Raw genomic sequence first — 24723 nt, 5'->3', positions numbered from 1 at the left:
ATGTGCATTTAATTTTAATATGTTCTTTGCAAAGTAACGAGACTCGAACTTGGCTCTGACTCGGCAAGTACAATTCGACTCGTGACCCAGCTCAAACTTGGTCGTGACTCGGCAAGCCAAGGTATATTAACAAAAATGCCTTATTGAAATATTAGATATTTGATGTCTTAGCGGGTTAGGGTCAAGGGTCATTTTGACTCGGCAGGGGTGGCCCGACTCATCAACTCGGGTGACTCAAAACGAGTCACATTACTATGGTTTTTTTTATGGATGAACCTAAATTATAACCAACCTGGAAAAAAAACTGATTGAATCTCTGAATTATACCAACAAAATCAATCTTAAACTAATACCTATCTTAGTGAGTTAAGTATTTTACTCTTTTTAATCTTACTGATTCTTTGATTTTTGTAGACTTATTCAATATCCAAGTTTTTGAATGTCTATTTTTTTGTGTTAATATTCCCCAATATACTTTGTCATGAGAAAAGGTGTCTTTTCATTTGATTAATTTTATTATATTATTAGTTATTAATATTATTATTAAGTTATTATTTAATAATATTATTATATATGTAATGCATCTTATATACTTCAATTTTTATATTTTGATTATTAATTTAATCAATATCTAAAATTTATTGTTTATATGATAATATAAAATTATCATTTGATTCATTTTCATACCTTAATATTATTATTATTTAATATATTATATGATATTATAATATTATAATCATCACTATTTATATTATATTATTCATTTATATTTTAATTATATAAATCTTATTTCGACAGGATATTACAGTCCTCCCCTCTCATATTTTGCTTGTCCTCATGCAAAGATCATTTGTACATAACTTCCCTCATAGAGCCAACATACAAAGCATATAATTGGATACAAGAAGACACAAGAGATACAAGGAGTATACACCTTAATGCATGAAAACACGAAGGAAACACATGAGTGCATGAAGACACAAAGTAGACACATGAATACAAGAAGACATGAAGCATGCATGATGTAGACACATAATAAATGCATTCTTGAGTATGTCTTACAATTCACAATTTGTAATGGGTTAAGGTCAAAATAATAATTTACAAAATTTGTTTCTTCAATATGCTTTTAGCTATGAATCTTGTAACCACAAATGATCATTTGTACATACATGTATATATAAGTTCCAAAATATCGAGTCACGATAAATTACTCCAAGCCAATGCCATACTAAGCCCAAGACCGAAACTTTGGCCCCTTTAGCCTCAGTGGCAAGAGTTAAGCATCCACACGAGGTGGCCTACTTAACAGGATGTTTGTTTTGCTTTTGTATTTATTTAGGATGTTTAGTTTGTTTTGCTCTTATTATTTTTCTGGCTGAGAAGAAATGCTTAGGATGTAAACAGATTGCTTAGGTACTAACCTCAATGGTTTCCCTCGAAGTTTACAGATCCAAGCCCTTAATCTTTTCTTGGGACTTGCCTGCAAGGCGTTCAGGGTCGTTGATCCCTACCCTATTTTGGGAATAATCGATTGGTTGGCTTTACACTAGCCTCTCCCTTAATACCCATTTATTCTCTCTTCTCGGACTTGATACTAATTATAATGTTCCCTGAAAGGATTAGTTTCATCTTTAACACTCATATCCAACCTTATTACTAATTCAACTCAATACGAAAGGAGTTGATGTTATCCAAGTTGCCTAGTCATCACTATTAATAGATTCCCTCAAAGTTTCCAGACCCAAGCCCTTAAGCCTTTCTTGGGTCAATGCTTGCAAAGCGCACAAGGCCATTGATCCCCACCCTATCTTGGGACAAAGATTCATTGCATGGAATTTATACAAGAACCAGGTTCACCAAGAACATTGGAATACTCTCAGCGAAATTAGAAACCTCCAGAAAACCTAGAAATTGTTAAAGTTGTAGATTCAGTTGGATTGAATTGATCTAGAGTTAATCTCTAATAATTATTAGTTAAACATTATTGCATTTGATTAATCATAAATTTTATATATATATATGTTGTTGTTAGTTATGTCTAATGATTATTAACTCACCGTAACCAATTTAATAGCTACCAATAGTATTGCACAACAATCATTCTAAATTCTAATAGTCATGAGCAGACAAAACAAAAGTGGGAGTAAAGTAATAATTGAAGAGCCAGTCAGAAAACATGCATTGGATGATCATATGCAGAGAGGTGTTTGGATCATGATGGTTCAAATATTTGTCAAGGAAACATTTCTAGCAACCTCTGCTAGCGGCAATAACATTCACCATTCCAAATGCGCATCTAATTGATATTCTTTGTAAAGGTATTAAATTTGCATAGAACCAAACTCATAATCAGTAGGAAGGTGGGTATCGAGTCTACAATTAATGGTTGAGATAGAGATAACATGACAAGAGATATAATGTATAGTTCAGACAACAAACAGACTTTCAGACACATATTAACCAAATCATCTACATGTTTACACAAGGCAAGTTTTTAAGAATATCAAACTAATTACAAAACTAACAAAGGTTCAATCTATAAAGTTGTGATGGAAAGCCTAGTATTAGGGTTGTGGTGAAGAGACACGCTCTTCCCTTCTTACTCTTGTTTTTTTGTTCCACCAAATGATCCAAATCTATATGGAAAGAAGAAAAGAATATCCAAAGTAGAGAAATACTAAAGGTATAGAAATACTAGGGCCAACAAGAATGATTCAATTGGCACAAATTTCTACCATTTAATAATATCAGAATTAGTAGATATAAGGAAGGTAATTACATCACCAATAAAATTATCTCTCTTCATATAAGATATATGAAGAAAGTCAATTTGATGATTCAATAAAGAGGGAAGAAAAATAATTAGGAAAAAATGACTTCTCTCTATACAAAATTGGAAAGAGATGAAGCATAAATATAAACATATTTCAAGTGACGCAAAGTTGTTCAATGATATAAGGGTGGGAATTCTACATTGTGAGGGTGAATTATAACCAATTTTCCATTCCCATTGTTTGACAATGATTATATAGAGTAACTTTCTAACTTGATGGATACAGACCTCCATTAAAGAAACTTGTATCAAGGATGCACAAATAAGTATTCATTAGCTTTGAGTATTAAATTTATCTACTTACTATTTTCCCTCTCTTAATTGTATTTGTACTATAAGATTTATTTGCCTTGATCTTTTCCTTTACGTGTAGGGATGTTCTTGCAGGAAAAGAAGGTTGGTACTTACACATGCTACCAAATATTGTTTGGTCTAGAATTCATTAGTCATCTGAAAATCTAGCCGGATAAAGTAATGCTCATGAAGTCAATATCTTCGATGATTGAGATTATAAGTATCATTTCATATCAAGAGGGAGTTTGATACTTCATCATAAACAACCTTATACGAGGAGCTCAAAAGATTGATATTTAGAGGGAGTCTAAAAATACATGTATATGAATGTGTGATTTTGATGGGCCTACTCCTATGTACATCATGTGGAAATAACGACTTATCACCATAAAGATAGAAGATTGATTTCAGCTTCAAAGGGAGTTCAACAGGCATCCTTAGGCGAAGAGAGCTCAAAGGTAGTAACTAGAGGACTTTACTTCCTAGGATCATTGTTCAAATGGAGAATTTTAAAGTGTGATCTCCTCACTATAAGAGAGAAGTTCAAAGTGAAATTCTTTGTAATGTACTCTCCTTTGTGAGAGAGAAGCCTAAGGTGTAAGCCCTTGTTCCACCCTCTGACTTGGTTCATGGTGGTTACTATTTTGCATATGTGAATTATGTCATGAAAGGTGATGATCTTTCCTTGATATATATATTTAGAGTGTAGCTATTGAAAGGTGACGATCTTATCAATAGTTGGACCTGTTATCATGGCAGATTACATTAAGTTGTTGTCCTAGACTGTCAGATATCATGATACTTGTCATGATAGAGTTCATGACATTCTAATTACTTGTTATCTAATTGACTTCATTAAGTTGTTGTCCCAGAGCGTCAGAAATCAGATACATTATTCTCTTGATAGACATCACTTGTTTGACATCAGTGCACATATCAAGTGAACATCACTAAGGTAATGAAACATAAATGATTCAATCCTCCCTCACTAAGAGGGAGTGTCAAAGTTGTAGCTTCAGTTGGATTGAATTGATCTAGAGTCAAATCTCTAATGGTTATTGGTTAAACATTATTGCATTTGATTAAATCATAAATTATGTGTCTGTGTGTGTGTGTGTGTGTGTGTGTGTGTGTTGCTGTTAATTATGTCTAATGATTATTAACTCACCATAACCAATATTGATTAACATTGAGACATGTCTCTTCTACTCCTATATATATGCATTTGGATTTGCACTTGGAATACACAAAAATATAGGCAGTACTTATTACATTTGCAGTGATCCCTTAACTTAATAGAAAATGTGCATTTAATTTTAATACGTTTTGGTATGGATGAACCTAAAATAAAACCAACCCAAAAAAAAATTGATTAAAATTATGAACTATACCTACAAAATCAATCTTAAATTAATAACTATCTTAGTGACTTAGGTATTTTGCTCTTTGTAATCTTACTAATTGTACTTTAAGCTTGAGTTGGCCTAGTGGTGGAGAACGTGTACTCTTGAATGAAAACATCAAAGAGTTCAAGTCCCACAAGAGGTAGGGCATGTATGCCTCATTTGTAGCGCAATTAGGTGCCTCTCGCAAGGTCTATGAGGTAATCCCATATCACTGTAACCCTATGTATACCCAAAAGGGCCAAAACTAATTAACTGGAGTCATGGACTATGAAAGGAGTTTTCCTTTCATTTCCTAATTTGCCCCTTTGTATTAAACAAATAATCTTGTTTTTCATCTAAATTTGTGATGGCATATAGACACTATGTACTAACTAGATTACACTGAATATAGAACATCTCATTCTTCATATGGATTTGTAATTACCTCGTAGACATTATGTCATATATAGATTGTATGAAGAATACAATATTGTATATTTTATATAATGGAGGAGATTGTGCAAAATAGTATAACCCGAGTGCGCACACCAGGGTCAAAACCATGAAGCATCAGGTGCGCGTACATCCTTGGTGCAAATGCGTCGTGCCCCTGAGTACCCCCACCGGCTGAAAAAGTGTGGCCGCACCTCAGTCGCACCGGTCGAGCACCCGAGTGGGACACGAGATGCGGGTGCTAGGGTAACCCTAATTGAGTGTGGGCCTCATGTGGTCTATTTCAAGGTTTAATAAGGCCAATACACCTCATTTTCATTTCACCATTTCATTTCATTATTTTGGAGCAGCAAGGAGCAAAGTGAGCAAAAGAGTTTGGAGGAGTTTGTGAGAGCTTAGTGGGTGATTTTGCAAGGGATTGCAAGATCAAGAGGAGAAAGAGGAGCACGAAGATTTGATTTGGCAAGTGTCTCATCAAGTTCAAGGTAGGTTTTTTTAATTTTACAACTATTTTTGGTTTTAGAAATCAAAATAGTATTTAGTATTTACTTTCAGCTTTCAATTTTTGAATGTTTCATTCTTGAATCTTGTTGATAGTAGATAGTTGATAGTTCTATGATTTTTTTTTATCTATATTAATTTCTTGTTCTTAAAATATGTTGAAACGTATTTAGCTTCCTTTTTTATATATATAATATTTCTAAATACTAAATAGTAAAGTTTTAAGTAGGCTGAAACTAGTTTGTTATAATGTATTTTTAATTTATTATTTATTACTTGGGCTGAAATGTATCATGATTCATAATCATTTTTATAATTTTATTTTGTGAAATGCAATTTTATAAATGGCATCTAGATCTGGCCAAAGCGCAGAAGACAGAGAAATTAAATAGGGAAGTGCATCTAATTATAAGCATGAGCCCAAGGGAAGTGATCATGGGGCTAATATAGATGGTCAATCTAAGGGAGAGCCTCCTTATGTCGCACCAAGGATGCCTTCTATTAATTGCCCTTCAGAGATTTTCGCACAATATGCTAGGGGTCCTTATGATCCAAAGTCCCCTCTAAAACAATTTGCTATGAAAATCACACGCTCTACACCTACAGGTGGTGGCACATGTAAATGGAAGTGTAGTATATGAGGCGCAAAATGGTTTGGCAATATTACAAGAGTTAATGCACACCTTTTTTGGACTGGTTTTGGTGTGAGCTCATGCATATTCTTGGCAAATCCTGAAAATGTGAAATATAGAATTGAAGTGAACAAACTATGGGGCATTTCTGATGATATTGAAGTCTCAGTGCCTAGATCTTTGGCTGCTAGGCAACAGATACAGAGTATACAGCAGTTACAGGGGCAGCGAGATACATCTACTCATATCTTGCATCAAAGAGCAGGGACTATGTCACCTACACCATCTTTTCCCTCACCTACAATTCAACAAGGGATAGCAGCAGGGGGTAATAGAAAGCAACTACAAGTCCTAGTGGTAATAAACCCATTGTTCATTTATTCAACATGCACGCAAGGGACCAGTTAGATGATGTTGTTGGTGATTTCTTCTTTTCCAATGGCATCCCTACACATGTGGCTCGATCTCACTATTTTGTGAGGATGATGTCCATGGCAGTGAAAGAGGGATAGCCATAATATGTGCCACCAGGTGACCACAAGTTGAGGACCACAGTGTTGGATAGAGCCTATGACAAGTTTGGGATCTTGATGGAGCAGATGAAGGCATGTTGGATGAATTCAGGCTGCAGCATTATCATAAATGGGTGGACGGACATTAGTCATTGTCCACTCATCAACATTATGATTACATGCACCGAGATTCCATACTTTTTGAAGGCAATTGATTGTTCAGGGCATCATAAGGATGCTGATTTTCAGTTTCATGTTCTTAGGTAAGCCATTGAGGAGGTTGGGCCACAAAATGTGGTCCAAGTTGTGACAAATGCAGCACATGTGTGCAAAGCTGCAGGAAGGCTTGTTGAGGCAGCTTATAGGCATATTTGGTGGACTCCATGTTGTGTGCATGCCATGAACAATGTACTCAAAGACATGGGGAAAATTGTCTGGATTAGACAGGTGGTTAATGATGGGAGAGAGGTGCAGATGTTTATCTGCAATCACCATACATCACATGCACTTTTTAGGAGCTTCGCAAAGAAGCAATTCCTAAAACCAGTTGAGACCAAGTACGCATCATATTATATTCTCTTGGAGAGAATGATTGAATTGCAAGAGCCATTGCAACTCATGGTTATGACACAAGAATGGAATCGATGGCCTAAGTCCATAATAGAGCAGGGAAAAGGGTAAAGGAGGCAGTGAAAAGTGATCAGTTTTGGAGTGACACAAAATACATAGTCTCCATCATCACTCCAGTGTTTCAGGTGATTAGATATAGAGATGCAAATTCACCTAGCCTTGGAGAGGTTAATGAGTGCATTGATTCCATGCTTGGGCAGATGAGGGCTGCTATGCATGAGAGAGACCGCACTCTAGCATTCTATACGGGGTACATTGAGCCTATCATTCACCGCAAGTGGGAGAAGCTAAACACTCCTTTGCACATCTATGCGTTGAACCCGAATTGGTACATACCTAGGCTTGGTAGAGTCACACCACTTCAGGATGATGAGGTGAAGAATGGGTTATTTCGATGCATTGCCAGGATGCATGATATTGAGACTACTAGTGAGATTCGCACCGAGTGGTCCGAATTTGCTAGTCTTTCAAGTAATCCTTAATTGTTTTAATTGTTACTTATAACTTTATTTAAGTTATTTTAATATTATGTTGTAAACTTGTAACTTGTAGGCTACTCGGATATTGCAAAGGTGGAACTCAAAACTATGGCACAAAAGAATACCATTTTGTGGTGGAAATGTCATAGGTCACAAAAGTCAAAGATCACCTCACTAGCCATCCTACTACTTTCTTAGGTTTGTAACTCCACCCCTTTATAATCTTAAGAGTTTTACTTTACTATTTTTAATTTATGATTCATTGATTCAATGATTTACCATTTATCATTTGCTACAAATTGTATGAATGTTTGTTTGTAATTTGTAACTTTCAACTTTGTTATCTCAAGTCTCTAACTCCTCAGCTACAAAGAGGAACTGGTCTACCTATAGCTTCATCCACTCTGTTAAGGGGAATAAACTTACCTCTAAGAGAGCGGAGAAGTTTGTTGCTATACATGGTTTCTTGTGGCTCAAAGATCGCAAGACATTCGAGTACAAGGAGAGCTTTGCAACACAATTGGATGAGGAGCCAGAAGATCCAGCTCAAATTGATGAGGATGACAATATAGCAGAAGCCAATGTAGGGCTAATTGGTGTTCCTTTAGAGGATCAGAATCTTACCCACGAGGAGTCTAGTAGTTCCAGTGATGAGGACTTCAATATAAGGGATGATTAGAGAGCATTTGAGATAATTCCATTCTCATTATTGACATTTTGTCATTTTGTTGATTGTACTAACTTTGATTATTTGATATGGCTATGATACATTATTTCATTTCATTGTTTCACGCTACCCGGCTCATTGCCATCATGAGCATCTTTATGATATATGATATTCATATTTGAACAATGAATTTTGAATCTTGCATCTTTGTCATTTGATAAATTGATAGTCAATGGTTGACTTACATCATACATGGTACTATGTGTGGTTTACAACTTTATATTCTTCATTTCTCATTATCATTATTATGTTTTAAAGTTTTAGTATTTTAGTATTTTTAAATTTTACTAAATTAAATGGTCATTGGTAATGGTTATGAAGTTTCAAGTTTCAAGTTTTAACTTATGGTTTGTGAATCGCATTTCAATTTTCTCTATTCAACTATATTTGGTATGTTATATAATATATTGAAGTATCATTTCAAAATTAGCATTTCAAGTCATGTACATACATACATACATACATACATACATACATACATACATACATACATACATACATACATATATATATATATATATATATATATATATATATATATATATATATATATATTCTAGCAACCCCCTCCCCCCTCGTCTTCCTGCCCTCCGCACCCCATTGCCGCACCCCCACCGTCCCCAAATTGAGGCCCTTTTTTCCCGCACCTGAAACTTGTCTCGATTGTCCCCCCGTACCACCACACCCCCATGTCGATGTAACATTGATACAGAATAAAATGCAAATATATTGGCATCTTGGATGCATGACTCAAAGAAGTGACATGTCCAAGATGTTGTGTCTTCCTAACCAAGAAGTATGTTAACTCCATATAACTAAAATGAAGGTGCCCTTCACTAAATAGAGATGAAAACTATCTACCATTAATCAAGGATTGGTAAAGCAAGGCACTTGAGAACATCAAGTCAAAAATGTACACATCATTATTGGCTACCTATGTGAATTAAAAAAACTAACACCTTAAGGAAACATAAAAACTAGTTGTAAAATTACACATGGATAATATACTATGAAGTATAAGACTTACACAAAACCCTAAAGTGTATTTTAGGAAGTAACAAAAAATGAGTCTCAATAATGAGATCATGTCAAATATGCATGTACAATGATACAACTTCCGAGGGAGGGAGGGAAGGGACTGGATAACCTACTAGATGTGATTTCATTGCACGAAGATGCAAGTACAATAGTGAAGACTGATGATGCTCCATGCTTTTATCCATAAGGGAGCCCAACTTTATTTCCCAATCTTATTTTCATACTTTCTCCAAGTTCCTCAGGAACTATGTAGTCAGAATGTTTAAAAATGAAAATCAAATAAACTCCCAAGTTGGAATTCTCTCTTATTTCATGATTACTAAATCCCCCAAAAAAGGATATGCATAAGTCCCCTAGTACAACATTTCTAACTATATCATTAGCGCATTTAATTGAATAAATGAATGAACGTGGTTTTAATGATGTCCACGAGATTACAGCAGTCTATGTGTCCAACACAACGCGTTAAGCAGATTCCATATTTCTTTCCATTTCCAATCTTCTAATATGGATCTTAATCAAGAAGCCCGACATTTGCTTGATCCTGTCAACCTCAAACAAACTATGCATTTTGACCGCCTTTTGTATGAAATTATAGTATATTCAGATGTTGTTGTAAGTTGTGCACTTGGAGAGAAAATGCCATTCTGTTTCAATAGCTCCTGTCTTACAAAATGCGCATATCCTCTCCTCCCAAACCTCCTTGGGCCTCTTCCATCTCCCTATCTCGCATCTGAGGTGATGGGATCCAATCCTCAACTAAGCCAATAACAACCTTGCCTTACCTTTAATAGCAGCCCCATGGTACGATTTCTCACTGTAATCCCCTGTTGGGCTGAATTGTTTAATGTAATAAGCTTTTTTTCTGCCAATGTTATTATTCCACATGGCACTTTGAAACTTTTCCCTAACAAACTTTTTTATGCCCACATTATCATGCGAACACTCATGCACCTTGATGTTCCATTTATCCATCCATTTAATGTTTTGCCTCATCCATGTTTTCTTCCTACGGTTAAGAGCTTCTTTCAAAATTTTCGGTCACCGATGATCATGCATGTTGTAGCCTCTAACGGACAAGTGTCGACTTCTGACGAAAGAATTTAATAAGGAATAAAGGATTTGACTTTGAGATTGCTTGTGATTAAGTGTTTTTGAATTTTCTCTATTAGCCTCCATCGACAATTTGATATGCTGCCCCCCCACACCTTGCAGCCATAAAGAACCACCAGCGTGACCAGCAAATCAAAGAGAGTCTTTTTAGTTTTCCAATCCCATAGTTTTGTTGTCCTGCATCTATTCTGAAGCAAAAATGAAGCTTTCCAACCCCCTTGAATCATTTTTATTCTACATGTCTCCCAATTGAGTTTATGATGAAAGTCAATCCCAAGGTACTTGTATTCTTTCACGATTTCCAATGGGCTGCCTTTAGAGAAAAAATCATGACTTTGGTTTTGGAGATATTCACTTGCATCCCAACTTCTTCGCAAAAAAATTCTAAGACCCCTAAATGATCTCTTAATCCTTGAGTTGTTTTTGCTATCAAAATAAGGTCATCCGCGTACAAAAGAAGCTTCACCACATTGCCTGCCAACTGAACACCCTCCCCCTTCGTGTTATCTAACAAATTTTCTAGTTTATCGATGTATAACCCGAACAAGGTAGGGGATAAAGGGCATCGCAATTTAACACCAATGTCGCTCCCAAAACATTCGCACATACCATCACTAGATCTGATTTTGACTCTGACTTTGTCATATAATCTATACACTGCTCCTCTATATTCATCTGGGATGCCTAATTCTTTCATTTTGTTCCATAGCTTGTCTCTAAGTACCGTGTCAAAGGCTTTCTTGAAGTCAACAAAACAGCAATAAGCTTCTTCCCCTTGACTGTCCCACACTTTCCCTATTATGTGCCAAAGGGTGATGCAATGGTCAATGGTGGAGTGTTTGGGTCTGAAACCTGCCCGCCCTCTTGCTCTTTTACCTTCACTCTCTGCCCATTTGCTGATTCTACATTCAATCATGCTCCCAAAAAAGTTTCCAAGATTATTACTGTAACTAGATTTCAAGTGGATTGCCAGGTAAGGTTAGACACCAGAACTTGAAGATTATTGTTGAGGCATGAGAATGTCTTGGTTTCCTAGGTGCCATTTCTGCTGATTGTCAGAATATAATAAGAGACATTAAATATGAAGATTTGATGATATATATCTAAGGAATTCAGAAATTGCTTGATGTAAGATTGTCCTAGTGCTGGGCATAGCTTTCCTTGGTTCCCGGATATGAAGCCCTCTTGTTGGCATGGATTTTGTTATTGTTAGCATGAATCCCTCTTCTTGGCATGGATTTAACTTGTATTGGCCGAGCACTTGATTCCCCTTGCCAGCATGAAACTTTTCTTTAGCTGGTGACAACTTAGATGGACACCAGGTTGGATCATAGTTGGAAAACTTGCCAAAGGCAAAAACTTGCCAAGCCCCCGAAAAGTTTAATCGGGAAAAACTCGGCGATTTAAAAAAAAAACTCGAGAAAACTCGGGAACCTAAGAAAACCGCTGAAATTTAATTAAAATTTTATTTATTTTGCAAAATTTAATGAGAAGATGCATCTAATAAGTTAATTAAAGAGAAAACAAAAGAAAAACATAACAGCTCTTACGCTATGCCGAAGATTAAATCAGAAAAGAATTCCACAACCAATCTCAGAATACAGAGAAAAAACTTCAATAGATTGGTCTCACTGTGCATACAGCAGAGATATTGAATTGCGAAGTTAAAAGAATTGAAATTGTACTGATTTGAATTGCTTACAAACTGCTGTATCAGTAGCTTCAATAAATAAAGAGAGGCAGTTGAAGTCTTGACTGTGGGTGAACTAAAATAGAATAAGATATTATTACCTAATGAATCTAATAAGGAGATATGTCATGCATTCAAATGCATGGAGAAGTCAAACAAAGAAACTAGGTACCAAACTGCAAGGAAACTAAAATTGTTAGAACACAACTGGACTCAGCGGAGTATACAATACACATCAAATGCTTATTTAACTTAAGCTAAAAAAGATTAAGATTGCAATAAAATGCAGTTTATTGTGCAAAGTTGCAAACAATGATAGTTGAATAGGCATGCATTCAATCTCTAGCAGTTGTTAATACATTAATACTTTAAATACATGCTAGAATATGCATGTCTTAATGTAATGCTCCACTACTTCCTCACTATGATATTTTTCTTTTGTGTTAGCATTTAATGTAAGAGTCGGTATGCACTCCATGATTGAAAAGACCAAATGAAATTATGTGACAAATTTCATAAGCTCCTTTACGTTCCAGCTCAGCATTTCTACATCGTCGAAATATATGAAGCATTGAGGAACAGATTAATGCATTTTCCCACTGAAAATTAAGCAAAAATCTGAAAATCAAGCAATTCACGAGTTTTTGAAAAATACTCGCCGATTAATCAGCGATTAAACATGGTGCAGCCAAGTTTTTAGACCCGCGAGTTAAGTGGTGGAAAACTTGCCAGGCTGAAAAAATCAGCGATTTGTTAAAACTCACCGAGTATTCGGCGATTTTTCCATCTATGGGTTGGATCATTTTGTAGGAGATTAGAGGCAGCATAATATACATGACTGGCCACTAAAGAGCAGAAGAAAAAATAACAGTTATTAGGGAGGAAGGCGTGGAATGCAAGGCACTTTGGGAACGTATATCATCATAATTTGAAATCTACAAGCTGTCTCAGAATCATAGTAAATTATCAATTGTAAATCTGCCATTTTGTAGCTATGTTTAGGCAGAACATAAGTCCTAACACTATTTCATAATTTGTGTGAAGGTGTAGTAAATGTCTGGTTGAATGTTTGAGCTTTTATAAGATACAATGACGATGCAATGTGAGACAAATCCCTAGACAGTTATTGCAAAACAGAAAACCTCTCGGGTTATGCATGCAAACTGTTTGACAAAATGCCAGTAAGTTCTAAAAATGGGAAAACATTGCAACTTTCATAAGATATCCAGTATCAGAATATTACACAAAATGCCATGCCAATGGTGATTGTAATAGCATGGAACGATTCAATAACTTACATGTTTGGCTGAGATAGTATTTATGTGAAGCTCCCAATTGTAATATGCCACTTCTACAAGAAAAAAGTGCACCCAATTATGTCATTTTTATACACCATGTGGATTTTGACAAAAAGGAGCTAAACAACAGCTTAGTTCCAAGAAACACCTTAAATGAAGAAGAGCACTACTCAAAAGGATGTGCAATCATTTCTACCCATATGTCAAGGTACACTAACAAGTATGAGCCTTGTGGGTTTCTGTGTTTTTTGAAGATTCGATAAATTAAATATTAGAATCTTTGGAAAAAATCAAAAATGTATCATCATACTACAAATAGTACCATCAAAAGTCTTTCTCAACAAACATGCAACAAGGGAGTGCAACCAAGGAAGCTGGAGAATAGACAGAGCATATTGAGTTTATGGTTTTATCTAGCATTGTTATGCTTTCATAGCTGCAGTCAGGTCTATCTCTTACCAAGAGAAATCCTACAAAATGACCTGCACAGATCAAGATAAAATCCTACCTATTTGTTAGCAAGCTCCTAGCTATTCAAATCAACCAAAATGAAACTAGATCCTAGCCAATTTGGATTTTTGGAGATGACGGTAAGTTCAAATGGCTCCACTATTCACCACATATGATATATTTACTTGCCCTCGTCACCTAGGAACTCGATACCATGTTACATTTAATGAAGAACTACCAATAATAATATCTCCATTGGAACAAAAACAACAAGATAAGAAAAACAACATTCTAATATCTATATCCATGTTGTCAACAAAATGAAATGTACAGCAATATGTACACTCTAGGCATGCATGAGTCCGCATAACAAATGCCCCAGAGGAGCAATTAATTGCATACCCTGAGATAGACTGCAATACTTCAATTCCGACTTAAATCAAAGCTATACACTTGATGAGAATGAGCCCATGTTTATAAGTGAAAATCTTCAAGGAAGGATTAAGATCCCTGTATTTAAGTAACCTGGTATCATGGTATCTGAGTCTTTGATATAAGTACATGTCTTCAAAACTTATTACTGACTAATACCTTACTGTCCCTGGGAAACCTCTCTATACCAGTTGCAGCATCTCAGCAGCAGAAGTAAGACATTAGAAAAAACACAAAGTGCAGATTTGAATTACAATTGGGCTCCTTCTAAGAAGATTTTCTAAATATCATAGTTACCAGATTCGTGCATACACCCCCGGAACGGGATTCGGATCTGATTCGGGTCCAGATCCGCGTATGGATTCATGAGGATATGGGCAGGATCCGTAATCTTGCCTGTGGATCCGTCAACATTTGCGGCCCGCGGATCCTGACGGATCCCCAAGCAGGATTACGGATCTCGACGATCCACGCGCAAATCCGCGGCAAGGGACAATAAAAAATGAAAAAAGGTGGGCCCAAGTTTGTTTTTTTATGTTTTTTTTCCTAAACCCTAAAAACGACCCTCTAAGTCACAGTGCAAGTTCATTTACTCTCTATTTTGCTCTCTCATACTTGCTAGTTTGAAGTGAAGTGCTTGGATTCGAAGGAGATCAGTTGTGGAGCTCCAAATACCTTGCAAGAAGTGTTTAAGGTATGCATATCAACCATATTCTTGAGTTCTTTCATAGATTATTGATTTATGTTTAGTTTTCCAAATTTTCAAGTTTTTGTGTAAGTGTGAAGCATGGTTTTCTTTCAATTTTTTTTTCTAGATTGCAAGAATAGAACAATGAGTAGTCAAAGCTCAGTGGGTGAGGGTGGGGCTGCATCACCAAGCTTCAAAATTGATAAGGGGTCTCCTTTATGGAGACACTCAACAAGAGTCGCACAATGTCTTGGGGGTGGGGCATACATATGGAAATGTAATTATTGCAATATACAACATAGAAGCTCCTATTCCCAAGTGAAACTACATTTTTTGGGCCCTGCGGGTTAAGGAATTAACATTTGTCAGGGTAGTGATAAGAAGGGATTACCAGCTGCACAAATAGCAGCATTAGCAAAAGAGCAAGATGATGTTGATAGAGCAGTTGCAAAAGCAAAATGTGGTGCTTCCAAAAGAACAAATACACCAACACCATCATCCGATCGAACAAACACAAGAACACATCCTTTTTTGCCGATGTCAACTACAAATGATGAAGATGAAGACCCATCTCCAGTCACCCGCAAGAGAGGCCCACTAGATAGGGCATTCCAAAATGAAAAGAGAGACATTGCTAATCACAAAATTGGACATTTTTAATTGCAAATGGTGTTTCATTTAATTTTGTGAGATCACCTTATTTTAGGGAGATGGTGGAAGCAATAAATGAAGCATTCCGTGGTTACAAACTGCCTAGTTATGAGAAGTTGTGCACTACCATATTACATGATGAGAGGAAATATGTACAGGCTCAACTTCAACCAATAAGAGATTTTTGGGTTCAATCGGGTGTGTCTATTATTTTGGATGGGTGGAAAGATTGTAGAAACCGTCCATTGATCAATGTTATTGTTGTATGCCCTAAGGGGGCAATGTTCTTGAAGGTAGTTGATTGTGAAAGGCAAGTGAAAGATGCAGAATTTATTTCACGCATTCTCATTGATGCCATAGAGTCAGTGGGTCCTAATAATGTTGTTCAAGTGGTCACGGACAATGCAAAAGACTACAAGGCTGCAGGGATAATTGTAGAGTCTAGATATGACCATATCTTTTGGACACCATGCACTGTCCACTCTCTCAATTTAGTGATGAAAGCAATTGGCACTGAAATAGATTAGGTGAAAAAGATATATGAGGAAGTTGAAGAGATTCAAATGTTTGTGACAAATCACCACATGTCACAAGCAATTTTTAGGAGTTTCTCAAACTTGGAATTATTGAAGGTAAATTTGTATATTTAATATATAATTGAATATTATTGGATTCCATTATTTTTGTTGTTGTTTACATTAACATTTTTAATTTTTAAATGTATTACTAACTTGAGTTTAACATGTTCTTAGGTTGTTGAAACCCGCTTTGCCTCTCACACAATCGTCTTGAGACGACTTGTGAAGGTAAAAGAAGCATTGAAACATATGGTCATTATCCCCCAATGGGGCGTTTAGAAGAATTCCAATACAGCAAGGGCCTTAAATGTGAGAAGAATGATACTAGATGAGGATTGGTGGGGTCTTGTGAGTTATGTGTTGGAAATCGCCGATCCAATAATTGCAATGCTTTGCTTCGCAAACAGTGATGAGCCCTTGGGGATATTTATGATTCCATGGATAGTATGCTGAAAAAAATTAAAATGGTAAGTTTTACGCTTTTTTACAACAATTTTTCATTTGAGAGACATCTAGATTCTAAAGTTTAAATTGACATATTCACTAATTATAATTATTATTCATATTTCATATCCTAGGTCATACAGAGGAGGGAGAATGATCCTGAGGACACCCTCTACAAGAAGGTGGAAAAAATCATTCATCATAGATGGAACAAGATGACCACATCTTTGCAACTCCTTGCATATGCTCTATCCCCGAGGTACTGTAGTTCATATCAAATGCTTGTGCATATTTTATCCAATGTTTGTGCTATTGATATTTGATAGTGTTCAATTGTCTTTTGTTATCCCCAGGTACTATAGTGCAAATGACTTTGCCTTCCAGGTAGGGTGCCACCATTTAGAGATGCAGAGGTTGCAGATGGGTATAAGAGGGCACTAGCTAAGATATTCCAAGATCCAGAAATTGGGGCAATTGTGAGAAGTGAATTTGCTGCCTTCAACTCAGGTGAGGATTTCCACCCTATTGCCATAGCAGACTGAAGCAAGATGGGTGCCATCAAATGGTGGTACCTTCATGGGCAAGCCTTCATGTACCTCCAACCTCTTGCCATAAAGGTCCTATCCCAAGTAAGTTTGTAAAATTAAGCTTAACACTCTCAATTCCTTGAATTTATTATTTAATTTATTTATCTTGATTGTTGTATTGATGATTTTTAATTTCTCTTTAGGTTGCCAGCTCTTCTGCAGCTGAGCGGAATTGGAGTACTTACTCCTTTATTCACTCAATCAAACGCAACCGGTTGGCTCAAAAAAAATCAAAAGACCTTGTGTTCATTCACATCAATTTGCACTTGTTGTCACGGAAGGATCCTAAGTACAAGACGGGGCCTAAAAAGCTTTGGGATGTAGCACCTGAGACTCCTGATTTAGATATGACCATCCGGGATCTTGCTAGATCCACTTTGATTGATGTGGATGATGAGGAGGAGGATTATGAGTTAACAATCCCCTCTACTACTAGTGGTTTGGGTTCCTCTACTAATACAGATGCAGCACTTACAGCTCATCAGTACCCCTCTAATGCGGATTTTCCTAAAAATCCATTTGATAATTAAATCAAAAACTTTAGTCTTGACTCTTGACTCTTTTATGAGAAAATCATGTTACAAACTTTAAGTTTAATGATCTGTATTTTGAATGTTACAAATTTTCCCTTTCAGTAATTCAATGTGAATGTGTTGATTTTCTTTATAATCATGAAAATAGATTAGTTATCAATGTCATTGATCAAGTATACTAGATTCATAGATGCATACTAGAATCATAGATTCATACTATGAAATGATTTAGATTTAGAATTATGTATATTTCTCTTATTTTAATATTTTTTAGTATATATATATATGCACGAATCCTCCACGAATCATAATTGGGGGGAAAAAAATCCCGAGTCCACGGATCTGATTCACGTGCCCGAATCAGATTCATGTCATGAATCGGCAACTAAGCTAAATATTATTCAAAGTTCTCTTTGGAGATATTAGGCACACATTTAGTTAATAAATACACAGCATTTGCATAACCATGTCAAATTGGGGTTTTATGCGACCATGGTAACAAATTTCCAACAAAAAAGGAGATTACATTATGCATTGTACATATCACTTCGTTAAGAACACAATTTCTTGGCTATTTATAAGGCCTAGTTCTAACCATATGGTACACTGATGTTTTCAGGTTGCAACACTAAAGGCTATAATAATGGCAATGGATTGTCGTAGTTGATATTAACTATTCTCCCTCCCAACCAAAGAGATGGAGAGAGAGGTTGAACAGAGTAACCAGTATCAACTGTCACCACAGTGTTGAGGTTGATGAGTCATGGACTGTCACATGAAAACTAGTTGCCTCTCCATAAGCCTATGTCTATATGTCCCTGTATTGCTACACACAGAGAACCTGTCAGCCCCAAATTTAGAAAAATGTGAGCTACGCCAATCATTCCCACATCAAACTGCACTTGAATGTGCACAGCCAAAATTCACTAGAACTGCTTATTTTACTTATATTGCTACAGAAATGCATAACATAGAAGATGTTCCTAGTGTGAATAAGAAGAAAATAGGAACATCCATGACACACAGCTGCCTACTATTAAAGGACTACATAACAGCACTTAAACCATCAATTTTATACAAATCTGTATTGCTGATTTAATAAGATAGAAGCAAGGAAGAAGATTTATTTTTATGGTTCCTCCATAGAATAAACCTGAAAAAATCATTGAAAGTGGGAATGCAAGATCTTAGAAATTATGTTGGAGCAAACCCAGAACCAAGTAACACCACACATGCATATTGGATTTATTTAATCCTTAAAAGTATGATGGCATTGATTAGATCATGTTATATTAACAAAGAATTTTTATCCATCCAGTATATAAATTTGCATTTAATTTTTGCAGGCAGACAAAATATGCCTAGCAATAGACACACAATGGTAATAGTTGTAAAATTTACCACATCAAGAGGAACAAATACTGACTGTGCAGCCAGTGATGAAATCATTCCAGCAACACCATTGGCAATTGCAGCTTGTGTTGGTTCGGGTAAATTAAGCTTCTCTGTGATTCTAAGAGCACCAATTTTTGTTGTCTCTAAGGTAGTTAGGAAAATTATCCTGCCAGGAACTGCACCAGTGACAACTGTTCCAAATCCTCTATACAAACCAGAAACTCCATCTGCTCTTAATATATTTCTAAATATTGAGATAGCAGATGGATTTGAACCTTGTCTTGAAGTAACTTGCAGTCTTGTCTTAACAACAGATATCGGATACAAGGCAACAGTGACACTTGTAAACAACCCTGCCCCAATTGCATAGAATTTCATTTTATCAAGTCTGCAGGTGAAAGTTAGGACTAATCAGCAGAAACACTCCTCAATAAATAGCAACTAAAATCCAAATGACAATCTTTTGAACAAGTATAGCTGATGATTGCTAAGCATTTCTGTTAACTCTGATTTCCATGTTGATGAATGAAACTAATATAATAAAAGAAAAACCAGAAGACTTTTGTCTCCAAATTTGCTTAAATATAAACTTTATTGGCCATTGTAATAATTAGAAGTTAAAATGAAATCATAGAATCTTCATGATCACAAACATATATTTCTCTACAAGAAAAGTAGCAAACCTACACGACCTTGATAAAATATATTCAAAAATATTAGTTGGTTTCCCTCAAATTGAACCTACTAGGAAATATGTTTGTGTCCCAGTAAGTACAAATATTTATAACTAAAAGCCCCATCAATGACTAGAAATGCCTCTCTGACCATGCATGATAGTTTTAAAGACATGATAACATGGCCTGTCAAGGTCTCAACAAATCATGAAACCAGAGTCTAGATTTGAAAATGCAATTCAAACTGGTAAATATATAGTCTAATCAGTACACATGATTAATCCCGTTCCATTCTTACTCATTTTCTTTGGAACTGATAGGGGAAGGCAAGGGAACAATTGTCAAGGTTCCTGGTTCAATAATAGAAAGGTCATCCTCTAGGATGGAGAATTCTCTTACTGGAAAATCTATAGGAGCTAGGCACTATAAAATATAGGAACCACCTTAACAACCAACCAAGTGAATGATGGGAATACAAACTCTAGCCAATCCATAAGTGATAATGAAGCTACCTCGAGAACAACCACTAAGACACTCTTGCCATCCTGCATACTGATGCAGGAGCATCCAGAGGTATAAGGGCAATCCTGTGTCACCCAAAAAAATGTACTTAGACTTAGTTTCTGTTTCATGTCTTTTCATTTTTGGATACCCATTTGGGTCAAATAAAGGTTCCAACTCTCACAGTTCAGCTATCAGTGTGCTAGAAAATCCCGAAAAAATAGGAGCATGCAATTTGGCCATCATTTTGGTGACCTAGAAGGTGTAAATAGGCCAAATGAATGTAATTGTGATTTAGAGCATTCCAGAAAAAGAATCAAGTCAAAAGGCCCCACGGTTTGAAAGTTATTGCAGTTTTTTGGGTTTTGGAGACCTCCTAAGAATGCTTCAAAGTCAGGTTAGGGGCATTAAATGACCTCGAAAAGGGCCAAAAAATGGGGGACGAGCGAAGCTGGTCCATAGGGCTATAGAGCGCTTCGAGAGCTTTCCAAAAATGTAAACGGTTCATCAATCGGAGCTACAGTTCAAAAGTTATGCCTCCCGGAAGTTCGGTTACCGTTTCTGGATTCTTCTAGATTTGCACCGACTTCTAACGCAGCTTTTGGAACCTTCTATTTGGTCGGTGGATGCCTACTAGCACTTTCTTGAATGTACTCCTAGTCCTTAACCCTCTAGGGTCTATTTAAGGAGATTTCTGGCATTGTAAAAGGCAGTTCGGAGTGGAGTTTGAGAAGAGGTACTGAAAGGAGAAATTATCTCCAGATTTATGCTATTGTAAGCCCTTAGGGCATGTTTTGAAGTTTATTTTCCTGTACTGTTTGTACTAAGCTTATTTTCTCAGTTAATATAATTTTCTCTTTTCTGTTGTGTCCATTCTGTTTTTGGGTTGTGTCCCCATCAAGTGGTATCAGAGCAGGTTTTCCTGAGTGTGTAGACAGAGCGCCGACTGTGAAGCAGTTTGCACTAGGACTGTGTGGTTGTGGATTTGAGTTAAGAAGATGCCTCCACGAAGAGAGCGTGGTGGAAGGGCCAGAGCTATTAATCCTGAGGAGGTTAGAGCCCTCCAAAGGCAGGTGCAGGCATTGCAAGAGGAGCTCCGTAGAGGAGCAAATGTTGCCACAGGTGACGACAGTGAGGATGACAATGAAGAAGAAGTAATGGAACCAGAAGGGGAATTTGACGAGGAAGTTCTAAATCATGCAAAGGAAAGGCTTTTTAGGGCCATTACTAAGTTTGGGAAAAGACCCACAATTGAAGTGGGTGTATTTTCAGGAAATCTGAAACCAGATGAGTTGATCGATTGGATCAATGAACTGGAAGAATACTTTGAATATGAGGATATCAGGGACGCAGATAGGGTTAAGTTTGCAAAGGCCAAACTGAAAGGCCATGCCAAAATCTGGTGGCAAGAGGTCCAATTGGAAAGAAACAGAAGAGAAAAGGAGAAGACCACAAGATGGGATCACATGGTGGACAAATTGAAGAAGCAGTTCATTCCTGTGGACTACGAGCTTGATTTGTTTAAGAAGATGCATGAGTTAAAGCAAGCAGGAAGATCAGTCCAAGAATATACAGAGAAATTTTACCGACTCTTGATTAGAGCGGGACATGCAGAAGCAAATAAGGAGAAGGTTGCTCGTTATATCAGTGGGTTGCGACCTAGCATCCAGGAGGAATTAAGTCTGATAAGAATGACCAGTGTTGAAGAGGCATACCAGTTTGCCCTACGAGTTGAAGAGAAGCTGAATAAAAGGTTTGAAGGAAGACAAAGAGACCGCGGTCAAGGAGGAAGGGGAAGCGGTAGATCATCTGGAGGCCGCAATGAAACTCAAAAGAAAAATGAAGATGAGGGTACTAGCAGGAACCAAAGGAATGAGGGTTTCAACCGCTCCTTTGGAAATAAGAGAGGAAGAGGTAGAGGACGTGGACAAGGAAGAGGAGGCTTTCGTGGTACCTGTTTCCATTGCAATGAAGAAGGTCATCGTGCCTTTGAATGCCCTCAACGACAAGGAAGGACAGACAGGAGCGCTGAGGGCCAAGCTAGGGTTGCTCATGTGGATGAGGATGCACAATCATCACATTCAGAGGATGCAGAAAGAGGAGAGACCTTGGTAAATGAAAGAATCCTACTAAGTGGTGAGATTGAACCAGGACAACGGAGGAGTTTGTTCCGTACCAGATGCAAGTGTGAGGATAAATGCTGTGACGTGATCATTGATAGTGGTAGCACTGATAACTTGGTATCAGAAGAGATGGTCTCTAAGCTGAAGCTCAAGAGGGAGAAACATCCCCAGCCCTATCGGATTGCTTGGGTAAAAGATGATCATAAGGTCCTGGTAAGTGAACAATGTTTAGTGAAATTCAAAATTGGGAGTTACCATGATGAAGTTCTCTGTGATGTTATTTCGATGGATGTTTGCCATCTATTGTTGGGTAGACCATGGCAGTTTGATAGACATGCAGTGCATGATGGGCATGCAAACACATACTCTCTGACAAAGGATGGAGTTCGCCACAAATTGAAGCCCATGAAAAAGGAAGGTGAAAAGGTATGTAGCAGTGCTAGGATTTGTCTTGTTGATGGAAGGAAGTTTTTAGATGGCATGAAACATCAGCATATGTGCTATGCTTTGATTCCTAGGAAAGATAAAGAAGGTAGTAGTGAAATGCCACTTGAAGTTTCAGATTTACTAGGGGAGTTTGGAGATATTATCTCTGATAATGTTCCAGATGGATTGCCACCAGTAAGGCAAATTAGTCATCAGATAGATCTGATTCCAGGAGCTAGTTTGCCTAACAAGGCTCCTCACAGGATGACTCCTACTGAAACAGAGGAGCTAAATAGACAGGTTCAGGAGTTGTTGAGGAAGGGCTTGATTCGAGAGAGCCTGAGTCCATGTGCAGTACCTGCAGTACTCGCACCAAAGAAGGATGGAGAGTGGAGGGTGTGTACAGACTCTCGAGCTATAAATAGGATCACCATCAAGTACCGATTTCCTTTGCCAAGGATGGATGATATTATGGACTGCTTGAGTGGAGCTCAGTACTTCACAAAGATAGATCTGAAGAGTGGTTATCACCAGATACGGATTCGAGAAGGAGATGAGTGGAAAACAGCCTTCAAGACCAAGGAGGGTCTTTATGAGTGGTTAGTCATGCCCTTTGGATTGACGAACGCCCCAAGCACCTTCATGCGGCTCATGAATGAGGTACTTAAGAAGTTCTTGGGAAAATTTGTTATTGTCTATTTGGATGATATTTTAATTTTCAGCAAGACTTTGGAAGAACATTTATTGCATATTCGTAGTGTCCTTGAAAGGCTAAGGGAAGAGAAACCGTTAATTAATCTGAAGAAGTGTAACTTTGCAAAAAGGGAGTTAGTCTATTTGGGGTTTGTTATATCACCTGAAGGTCTCAAAATGGATCCGGAGAAGGTAAAAGCCATCTTGGAATGGCCTACTCCAAGGTTTGCTACTGAGGTAAGATCATTTCATGGTCTGGTTAGTTTTTACAGGAAGTTTATTAAGAATTTCAGTGGCATATGTGCACCCCTAACTGATACAATAAGAGGGGATAGAAAAGAGTTCAAATGGACTGCAGCAGCTGCGAGAAGTTTTGAATTGCTGAAGAAGAAGGTGACAGAACAGCCTGTGTTGGCACTTCCAGATTTTAGAAAGGTTTTCCAGGTGGATTGTGATGCTAGTGGTAGCGCTATTGGGGCTGTATTAAGCCAAGAAGGTAAGCCTATTGCATATTTTAGTGATAAATTGAATGATGCAAAGAAGAAGTATTCTGTTTATGATCAAGAGTTCTATGCAATAGTTCAGGCCTTAAAGAAATGGAGGCATTATTTATTGCCAAAAGAATTTGTTTTGTATACTGATCATCAGGCATTACAGTACCTAAATAGCCAAGGTAAATTGAATCAGAGGCATATGAAGTGGGTAGAGTTCTTGCAGAGTTATACATTTGTGTTGAAGCATAGAAGTGGAAAATCTAACAGGGTTGCAGATGCACTAAGTAGGAGACAGTTGTTGCTTACAGTAATGCAGGTTGAAGTAGTTGGGTTTGATGAACTCAAGAATTTGTACCCCGAGGATCCTGATTTTGCTGAAGTATGGAAAGCTTGTAAAGAACCTGTTGTTGTAGATAGAACCAAGTGGTTAGACTATTTGATTCAGGATGGCATGTTGTTCAAGGGT

At 37.0% G+C, this 24723-nt stretch overlaps 1 protein-coding gene across 3 annotated transcripts in view; it reads right to left on the bottom strand.

Moving 5' to 3' along the window:
* LOC149538749 (Mitochondrial substrate carrier family protein) overlaps window positions 1–24723 on the bottom strand; it is a 221965-nt gene that overhangs the window by 158034 nt on the left and 39208 nt on the right. For all 3 annotated transcript variants that reach the window (XM_089800072.1, XM_089800071.1, XM_089800073.1), the window contains one exon: window positions 19353–19734. In XM_089800072.1, coding sequence (XP_089656198.1) covers window positions 19353–19734 — 382 coding nt within the window. The remainder of the gene's footprint in view (window positions 1–19352; window positions 19735–24723) is intronic.

The sequence above is a fragment of the Cupressus sempervirens genome, chromosome 9, assembly GCF_028749045.1.
Source record: "Cupressus sempervirens isolate cs-2001-9-10 chromosome 9, ASM2874904v1, whole genome shotgun sequence".
NCBI lineage: Eukaryota > Viridiplantae > Streptophyta > Pinopsida > Cupressales > Cupressaceae > Cupressus > Cupressus sempervirens.
Note: the sequence above shows the minus strand (reverse complement) of the source record. Positions and strands in the feature narration are given on the sequence as shown.